The 10,934-nt window shown below is 38.3% G+C and overlaps 1 protein-coding gene across 3 annotated transcripts in view; it reads right to left on the bottom strand.

Annotated features, from left to right (window-relative positions):
* The window catches only part of LOC137296189 (DCC-interacting protein 13-alpha-like), a 96,777-nt gene that overhangs the window by 74,131 nt on the left and 11,712 nt on the right, over nucleotides 1-10,934 (bottom strand). For all 3 annotated transcript variants that reach the window (XM_067827907.1, XM_067827908.1, XM_067827906.1), the window contains exon 7: nucleotides 9,038-9,150. In XM_067827907.1, coding sequence (XP_067684008.1) covers nucleotides 9,038-9,150 — 113 coding nt within the window. The remainder of the gene's footprint in view (nucleotides 1-9,037; nucleotides 9,151-10,934) is intronic.

The raw sequence follows: 10,934 nt of genomic DNA, 5'->3' as shown, positions 1-10,934 counted from the left end.
AAAACATCAACAACTTTGCCATGTAGATACATGTATCTCGCAATGTGCACTTGGTGACCTTGACATTCCACCTTGGATTCCATCCAACGGCACAAAAGCCAAAACATCAAACACCTCTAAAGCAATAATTAAAATTTTAGGCCAGATCAATTATATTTCTTGTTTCACAGACTTTCATCCTCAGAAAACCTAAAGGTAGGAGGGAAAAAAAATCACCAGTCAAAGTAAAAAGCCACATGGGCCATTCTTATGCAAATATTGTAGATAATTTATTTTAAAGTCTCTGACACCAGATACTGGAGTCTTACTATCAAACAAGCTGCCTTGCATAGCCGAAGTCTCACTCCCATATATCTTAAAATAAGGACTTTACTTTTCAAGTGGGATTTTTGTTATTCTCAAAAAGATACGATCATTGGATCAGTAAAACAAGAAACATGATGTTTTCTAAACTATAGAGATAATGAAAACAAGCTGACTGGTATCCTTGTACTGTTTTCTCATCTAGACTCGCCACTTAAATGACAGAAATGTTGTATAACCATGGTATCAAGGCTACAGGTATCATGAACATATAGCCTGCAACACTTAAGAGTATAGACTGACATCAACTTACTAACAAAATATTTCACATGGAAAAACAGTTCATTCATTATAATCCGAAATATGATGAAAAGGAGTGCAGAGACTTTCTTCTTTTTCATTCATGAAACTATAGTACCTACATTTGCCCCATCTTCTAGATTTGCATTGTCTACATTGGGTACATTTGTTCAGGGTCAATGTGACAGACCAGTGAGATGAGAGAGTATTGTGCAACCACCAGTGGAGTCACATGACAACTTTTCAATCTATTTATAGCTCATGTGAAGCATCACATGACCTTGCACAAGTGTTGACATGTGTTATATCCGTATATGTATATCATATTTCTTGTGAAAATTTTGTATGCATTTAAACTTTTAATTTTACCTTATAGCATCATACAAATACTATCTTATGTATTTTATACATCCTTTAGTGCATTTCTTGATAATCTCTTATAACTGTGTATTTGGCTTACAACATATTCTAGACATCATGAATGGGCATATTTGGTTCAAGGTCTGCATATGCATCAGCATATTTATGTAAGGGTCCATATGTGATTGGCTATATTTGTCTCAGGGTCTACATGCATTTGGGTATATTAGTGTCATGGGTAGGTTTGTTTCAAGGCCTATATGTGATTGGATATATTTTCCTCAGCCTGGTCCCTATGTACTGGGTATATTTGTCTCAGGGTCGGTGTCTAATTGGGTATTTTTGTTTTTGGGTCTGTATGTGATTGGGTATATTAGTTTCAGGTTTTGTATATAACTGGGTATATTTATTTTTGGGTCTTTATGGAATTGGGTATATTTGTTTCAGGTTTTGTATATAACTGGGTATATTAGTTTCAGGGTCTGTATGTAGTTTGGTATATTTGTTTCAGGTTTTGTATGTAGCTGGGTATATTTGTTTAGGGGTCTTTATGTAATTGGGTATATTAGTTTCACAGTCTCTATGTAATTGGGTAGGTCTGTTTCAAGGTCTATGTGTGACTGGGTATATTAGTTTCAGGATTTGTATGACAACTTCACACACAGTCTGCTCATTGGCCCGTGGAGGCTTAAAGGGGCACTAATGCGGAGCAATTTCCGTGGACTGGTGTAAACTTTTGTTATTGTTTTTCTCCCGTGAGTACCCGGATGATATCCCAGAATTCGTGACTGGTTCGTGACCTCTGCTGCGCAGTCCGTAGGCGCAACTGATAGTTTAATTATAGACAGATCAACTGAGGTGAAGTCATTTTTTACTTCGCTACAAATGTATTATGAAAACAAATGAAACACTTTGAAGGTTAATCATCTGCCAGTGGTAGAAATGGTAAAACACTATTAGGACGGAAAAATAACGAAGCCAATGAACGTCTCTATATTTTGCCTCATAACCCTAATTAGTTTATTGTCATATTTGTATGATTCTGAAAATTAACAAAAGAACACACGATCTGCTTATACTCATAGTAAATTTCTAACATAACAGCAACATTTATACATTGTATAGATTGCCAATGTGGATCCTATTTCACACACATACGCGATCTAGTGTCTGTTTTCTGTCATACAGATTCTGCTGAATGCTACAATAAATATATTAAAACAAAGTGCAAATACTGAATGTAAAACAGACTAATTTTATAGCAACAATGTCAGGCTACTACCTTGTTCAGGAGTGTATCCATCAATATCCACGTAAAAGAAATCGTATTCCATTCATCTGCAGCTGGTAAATAATCCTGCTCTGTGTCGCGTGTCTTACAACTGTCTAATTTGCGAAAAAGTAACACATCGTTTCACGTCTTTCGTTGGTGAAAACCAGATAAACCTCTCATTGGTCTCCCAAGATAGCACACCTGGCAACTAATTGTATGATGTCCACTATTCTAAGTAATTTAGTTAACCAATAATGAGCAATCAATCAATCAACGCAAGGGTGGTTAATTCTTTGAAGGGAGCATGTTGTTTTTGCACTCACACTTTACGACAGGGTGTTGTCATCTACACACTCTGCCTTTTGACAAATCCGCTAGAAGATAAAAGTAATTAATCAATCAGTGTGTTATCGGTTAATTCTTTGATCGATGTTTGCTTTTGTAACTCAGCTGATAAAACCTCTTGCATCACTTACATGCACATATTACATAACGTACAATACATTTGCCATTACAGACCTTAATTTATAATGTTGAGCATTTACTGCAGACAGGAGAAATGCCAAATGGGAACCTTTGTTGAGTAACCGAAGTGGTGTTACTACTAATTATACCTGTATAAATATCATTAAGGGAATGATGACAAATAACACGTGTATTTACACCATCAAGCGCGAGTTACAGCAAGGAAGATGTAATCTCTGTGTCGCATGCAGCCTGAAAACCCTTATGGGCCGAAACTGTTTTGAGGATACCAACGGAATTTCGTTACATAAGGAATACACACTGGCATTTGCTGTGTACTTTGGTAAATAGGTGAAATAAGGGGTTTTTTACGTAAGAAAATTTTCAGATTTCTCTACCAAAGGCAAAGTCATCGTTTTTTGTTTACGAATTCAAATAAATCAACTTTGTGTTTTTATTATCATAAATAAGAAACTATTGTAGCTACCATAGCTACCAAAATTTACGTATGATATTTGCTATCACAGCTCAACCAACACTCAAAACTACCTAAATATAAAGCTTTGCAATCTTCCGTACTGAAACAAATGGCTTGCTACGTGCCTGTAGACATCATATTTTCATGTAACATGATTAAATATCGAGGTTAAAAACGCAGAAATAGGATCAAATTGGATCAGTAACTATACCATCCAAGCATCCTAAAAGTACTACACTGCTGGGATATTTGGTTACGATCGGACAAGGAATACCATGGATATTTTCAAAGAAATGGCATAAGATGGGCATCCGGCCTCCAGACTGTTTAGGTGAAAAAATTCTGCTGATATGGACAGGAACCCAGTTCCTTTGTCCGTCACGGTCTAAGGAGCGGGCGCTGACCAAATTGCAGTTTGGTTTCGTAGTTAGACCGTTGGCGAGAAACATTATTCGCTCCGCATCAGTGCCCCTTTAAGCACAGTATCTCCTAACAGACAGCTTCAGCTGAAGTACGATAGCCATGAGGCACTTAACAACATGACAAAATATAGAACACATGTGAGAAGGGACCTTGATAAAGTCTTGTTCATTTCAACACAGGTCAAAGGACTTTGACATCAGCTGAGTATGAAATTACAATATATTGGGAGTGGAATGGGCTTAGAGACTGGATATTTCGACATAGGGCAGGTCAGACGGTATGAGGGGGAGGTTCACCAGCAAATCAGATGATATCTAGTTCAGCCTCACAATGAAAGGCACATATTAGAGGACAAGTCATTTGGAAATGTACATTTTTTACAACAAAACATAAAATACTATGCATTCTTTCTTTGCTGGGAGGTTCAAGAAAAACATCTACATGGACTTTTTGCTAAACTTCGATCAGCATTAGGAAAGCATCTTGATTTCTAGTACATTAGAGCATCAAAAATCTTGTCTAAGATGCCAGTCTAAGAATCTCCCTAGAGACATCAAATAAAGGTGTTATCATCCAGAAAACGTCTGTCATAAATTCACAAACTTCTACAATGCCAACAGTTACAAGGAGTGTAACACACGTTTGGAGTCTATTATTTACAGACCGCTGTCATATTGCTGGAACAACCTTCTGAGGGTGGCATTGAACAATAAACCAACCATCACACCTGTATAGAAGAGCAGGTAAACAATCTGTGCTTCTTTGTCATAATAATCATTCATGATCAGAGGAATGTAATGAAAAATAAACAAAAATTAGAATGGTTAGCAGTGAAAGTTACACTAAACTACATGAATTTTTACTTAGCTTTCAATCAAGTAAATGTAAAATCCCCAGTTAACAACTAAACATGAAAATCCCCTTTCAAAATAATGAGAAATGTAAAATATACCTACAAACAATGAAGTTTAAACATAATATGAAGAAATTATTTGGCTAATGTTAAATGTTATAACCTTACCTCACACATAAATGTCGTTTTCTGATTGGCTCAGCACTCATACAGAGAGGTACATGATGCATAGAAACTACTGATGTTTTGCAAATGCAAATCATTGGAAGGGAGATAACTCTAAATCTGTTTTTCTTGTGTCATCTGCAAAATGTAGTGAATAGGTCTGCCTCGCACCCCAATAAATTTTGACAAAACTCACAAATGTAGTCCCCGTAAATATTAAGAAGGAGAATTACACTGCAGCAACTTTACTAAGACAAAGCTTGAGAGAAAAACAGCCAGATGCAAAATTCGAATGTTTCGATTCACACAGGTTGGGTGTAGTGTACGATCGATACCCACATGCATGAAAAGTCCTTCACGCGAGGGACTTGAGACCCTTGCACCTCACGTGAAGCAAGGAATCATGATCATATCAGTTGGGTCTGTGAAAAGGGCCTTGCTGAGCAGGCTCTCTCTTGGTGAGAAAAGGCACCAATGCAGTCCCACTCAGGAAAAACGCACAAAACATATTTCTAATTCTCCCTTGGGGGACTGTGTCTACAAACAGACTCTTTTAATAATTTTTAAAATCTTTCTATATTTCTGGTCAGTAAATTTAGGACGTGAACGAAAAGTAGTCGCTCAGAAGGATAGGCGGGGAAAGGAGGCTACGTTTGATAGATAGTGGCTTACATCAGACACGATTCAGACTTGGCCCTCCACAGAAAAAGAGAAGGCGAAAAGGATATTACAGCCTACAATCCTGTCGTTGAGTCCTTGCGAGTGGAACGTATGGAGCTCATTTTTATGGTGGTTGTATCAGAGTCTGGGTTATCTCTGAGTTGGGTTATGATTTGGAATTATAAATCATTTTTGCCATGATGTTCCAAATTGAGAAGAAGTGCAACAGGGTTGTCTGTGTGTGATATCAGCATAGTGTTCTGTTAGTCACATTCTGAAACATCTCTTAGTTTCACCTACATATTGTTTCTGGCAGCGTTTGCGGGTAGGAAGGTGTACTACATTGCAGGATTGGCAAGTGTAGCTTCGTAATTTGAAGGCCTTATTTTTGGGTGACGGAACTTGTGAAAGTGTCACTATTGCTTAGTGTTTCGCAGATTTTGCAGTTGCACTGTCTGTCCAATGATTTGTGGTAGTTATCTCACAAGGGTCAAAGGAGCACTTGACTAAGTGATCCTTGAGGGGTTTGATTTTGCGATAAGCAGCAATATGTGGTGAGGGAAAAGTGTCTTGACAGAGGTCTTAGCCACTTGATAGGTGCCGACGTTTTCTGGCAATTGCATTGGGTTCCATGTTCATGGGATTATAGTAGCTGACTAGAACCATTCTGAGGGTTTTCCTGGTTCTTTAATGGGGGAGGATAAGAGAGATTTCCTGTCCTTAAGATCTGACCAGGTTTAATTTTGTTGTATATGTTTCTTTGGATACCCTCGTTTCAGGTCACAGTTGATGAGATTGAGGCTGTGTTTTTCATATTCCTCAGGTGTTGAACAGATGTGTTTCAATCATAGAAACTGGCTGAAAGGACCTTTCATTTTGATGTGTCTAGGGTGACAAGATGTATACAACAGGTATGAGTGCATGTGGGTGGGTTTGCAATAGAGTGTGAACTCCAGTTTGTGGAGGTTGTTATTGTAAAAGACCGAAGTGTCAAGAAATGCGACTTTGTTTCTTGAAAATTCAGCCATGAATTTGATAGTGCGACGTGATAATTATTGAGATAATTGAGAAATTACTGTAGGTGTGCTTGTCCTAGTGCCTAAATTTCATCGATAAACCTTAAGTAAAGGTTGGTTTGTTGGGGTACTGGGCTTATTTTCTAGTTTGCCCATAAAGATTGCGTAAGAGGGCGCAAGTTTAGTGTCTATTGCAGTACCTTTTTTTTGGGAGGTCGTGAGTGCCATATGGTTTCAATGGCGGTGGTGATAGCGTGGATTGAGGCAGTATCGGTGGTGGGTGGGACCCTCGCTTGGATCTCTGTGATAGATTTCTCAATATTCTCCAGCTGGGCATTTCGGAGCTGGATTTGCATGCGCAATGAAGTAATTGCATACGTTCTTGCAGCTTGAGCTATGATTAGGGCAAGCTCAATGGGGTATGTGGCTTGTATCAGTGGTGGGCTGGCCACAAGTGTGGGAATTGTGTTTCCTTGGAGACATGCTTCCAGAAAGTCTGTATGCACTCGGAGTTAGCATTTCTGAGGTCCCTGTATAAAGGCATAAGGGAGTCAGCTAATTAAACCGCTTCTGACAGTAAAATGCAGCACACGTGGATGAAATTCTTGATGAATACCAGGAAATTAAACCTGGTGCCACTCATAAGGACATTTTTAGAACTTCCATATTGCTTCCACTCACAACTAGCAATGTGAAGTGCGACAACTAACTTGCTGTCGCGGCACCCCAGTGCCATATATTTATCTGTGCAAAAAATTTCTTTTCAATCACTTAATCTTATATAGAGTAACTCATCCACCAGTAGTGCTGTTTTTTCTTCCCCAGTTATCAAGTCTTAACTCAGGATGCCAACTCTCTAACCCAGAGAGCAGCCGTTCCACAGAACAAACACACATGCTGTTCTACCAATTTATGTGTAAAAAATCTCACTACAAATAACTTATATACACATAGTCTGTCAGACTATCCCTCTGACAATACAGTCGCAAACTCACTTTGTTCTCGCAAAAATCCAAACCGGAATTACACCCCTAAACAAGAGGAGTTTATAACGAGCCTAATCAATCAATCCAATAATCCGGCAAACCTATGCCGCAACACTCCCACAGGGAATCCCCCACTGACATTTACACACACACACACACACACACACCCCGATATTTAGGAAATTTATGGAAGTCAATTAATGTTGATATGATATTATTGAAATTTGAATGTTTTGAAAGTGCATTACCATTTGCACTTCCTTACAACCATAGTTATTTGGCATGTAGTCGCTTTTGAAAGATGATTGTTGTATGGCATGTAATTTGCATGTATACAATTTTCATTTTAAAACAAATGACTAGAAACAAACGTTAACGAATGTGTGATGCAAGATGAGTGTCAAAATTAATGTTCTGTGTGATTTCTCGATCTTCTTGAAAAAAGTTCAAAATCAAGAATGGGACCCCATGCACGTGTATGGGGCTACTGCGTTGTGCATGTGCATAACATGCGTTGTGTTTAGGGGAGGGAAATGGAGGTGCATTCACAAGATGTCTGTCCTTGAAATGTTTGTTAACATTTACACTTCCTATCCAAATTGAAACTTCAGGTTCCCCTACCTTTTTTTAAGAGTATATTATGGCAGGGGACAAACAAGTATTCTTCACATATTCTAAGTGACGACTTGATCTCTAGCCCAAAGCATAGTTAGCAAAATCTTCAACTAACTGGTTAACTAACCATCCCAAATTATCAAGAACAGTGGCCTTAGTTCTCTAAAGCTTTTACTTGACTTAGGCAAATATAAACATACATTTCAGTTACCAAAACATAATGTCCCAAATTTCATAATTTCTAAATTTCCCTAAGGATCCTGCAGGAAAGGTAGATAAATTGCCCTGACAAATTGCCATGTAAACTTGGCAGCTTCTAATACATTTCCAGCTATATTAAGCCAGCTGGACAAGACAATCCACTGACTCATGCTTGACTCGCAACAATCTACGAAGTATGTATGTCATGACAAATAATCAACCCTGTTACCAAGCAACTGATCCTGCCCACACACCCATGTTGTCAACAATCTACTAAGTCTGTGTCTCATGACAAGTAAACAACCGTATTTCCAATTCGTCACCTCTTTTGAAATATAGGTTGATGGAGACCTATATTCTCACCTGGAAATCTCATCTGTGAAAAGGGCTGGTTGTGAAAGAAAAAGTATTCTCAGAACAATAAAGGTCGTTAAAATAACAGTTTCAACATTGCTCTGAACCACACATTCCAGTAATATCAAGGCATACAGGCATAGCAGCAGCTGAGCAGTGTTAACCATCTTAGAGAGACACGAGCCGAGTATGATGCCATCACACCTAGAAACATAATCAAACTGAACTAGGATTCCAACCAGGAATCCCAGGTTTCTGGTCAAAGGGATACACAACAAATTCAGCCACAAAGATGACCATACCATCCTGCCTCTAAATGTTGATGAGAGAGATACAGCCGAGTAAGGACGTCAAAAATCTTCGGAGGGCATTTGGAAGTGGAATGCATAGGAAAAGCAAGATTTATGGATGTCAACTTCCTTATTGTGAACATCATGATGTTCTGGCTTACTCCTTTATCATTACCAATCACCTGATGAAAGAACGAGCATATACTGATAGGTCATGCTATCCACAATAAAGAAGCAGACACCGATAAATCTTGCTTTTCTTGAAGAAGTAATAGGTGAATGACTACTGTCTCACCTGATGGAACTTCTTCCTCATTGCATAGAGCTCCTCGTTAACCTCCACCCTGGCTTTCTCATTGTCCTTCTTGCTAGGAAGTTTCATGTATTTTGTTAAAGCCTGCTCGTGTTCTGAAATAGACAAACAGGTGTCATCATGACATCACTATATCAGTTGAACATGGAGTGAATTAGTTTAACACTGTTTGTTCTGGAATACTGGAAGACTGGTGTTACTAGGATTCACTATGCCCAGATTGAGATTCATTAGTGTCTGGTTTAACATTGCTTTAAATGTATCGACAAGCTAGCTCAATGTTGGAAGGAAGGTTCTATTTGATGTAGGTGTAAACATTGATTACATTATAGAGTCAGACACAGAGAAACTTTGAGGCACAATCAGGTCATCCATGGTCATAGATTACAAATCCAAGGGACAAAACGCTGCAAGTGAAGTATGACACCTCCACTGGACCACTGAGTCATGTTCACTACGACATTTGGACAGATGATTGACAAAACCCACACTGACCACTTAAAGAGAACAAAATGAATGAAGACAATCATCTTCTTCAGTTATTGTCATATGTGCAAGACAAATACAAACAAAATCAGGGTTTCATTTAAGGACATGAAACCTACTTCCTCACGCTGGATTAGGTAATGACCTTTTCACATCAGACAATAACAGGTTGACTCAAAAGTACAGTTGTAGTTTGGGTAAATATGACTTAGAAACTCATTATAGCAAAGATGTTATGTCTGATAAGACCATCATCGTACTTCAAAAAATTTCAGGACATGACTAGTCATTCAGTGATCTCGGTCTGTTCACAGTGGTAAAATAAAATAAAAAATCATTTAAATCTATAGCTGTGTGCTGACTATATCTGGTGTCCTCCACTGTGATATTGCTGGGATATTGCTAACACTAATAGCAGCAGAATATCCAACTCACTCACTCGCTCTGTCATGAGTCACTACTCAAAGTGAATTGTTCAACATTCTCTTTTCCTTCATTCACTTCCAACGGAAGGATAAGGAGGATGCGAAGTATAGATTTGGTATTCCGTGTCTAAATGAAAATCAGAAACCAGCAACAGATAGTGGGGCCACAAATATCATTCCTCTGCAGAAGATTTACGTTGATGTGACACACAAGACAGTTAATTTGGCTAGCTTATCTGTTGTGAACGAGTGCGATTGAGACACCATTAATCTATGACTTTTGTGTAGAATAAACGTTTGTGCATTATGCAGGGGAATAGGTTTTAGTTTTCCCAAAGCGTATGGAAATAACGCAAAATTCGTTTGATCCTTTTGTCAACTTACTTTCAAATCCTTTCAATGCCTTTGAAACAAGTTGGGACAAATTCGAACAACAAGAGCCATCAGACTAAGTCCAAAATATTTCCATGGAAACCCAGGAAAATTATAAATAACAAAAATCTGTAAATAGCAAAAGGCACCACGTTGGGGTCTGCCACATATATCTACCAAGTTTTGCTGACAGATATTAGGAACTTTTAGAGATGTGCTCCGGAAACGAAGCACACCTTTCACTTTTGAGACAAAATCCGAATCATTTCCATGCTAACCGAGGAAATAATATATCACAAACACCTGTAAGTACCAAAAGGCACCACTTTAAGTAAGTGATGTATGTAACAAGTTTTGCAGAAAAATATTGAACGGTTTTTGAGTTCTGCTCCGGAAACGAAGCCCATCCCTCCATTTTGAGATGAAGTCCGAAACATTTCCGTGGAAACAGAGAAAATAATAAATCAAAGAAACCTGTAAAGAGCGAAAGGCACCACTTTGGGATCTGTCACACATATCTTACAACTTTTGCTGACAGATATTACAAAAGTTTTGGATATTGGCTCCGGAAACGAAACACACCTCTCACTTTTGAG

The sequence above is a fragment of the Haliotis asinina genome, chromosome 9 (genome assembly GCF_037392515.1).
Source record: "Haliotis asinina isolate JCU_RB_2024 chromosome 9, JCU_Hal_asi_v2, whole genome shotgun sequence".
NCBI lineage: Eukaryota > Metazoa > Mollusca > Gastropoda > Lepetellida > Haliotidae > Haliotis > Haliotis asinina.
This window is presented reverse-complemented; position numbering and strand designations above follow the sequence as displayed.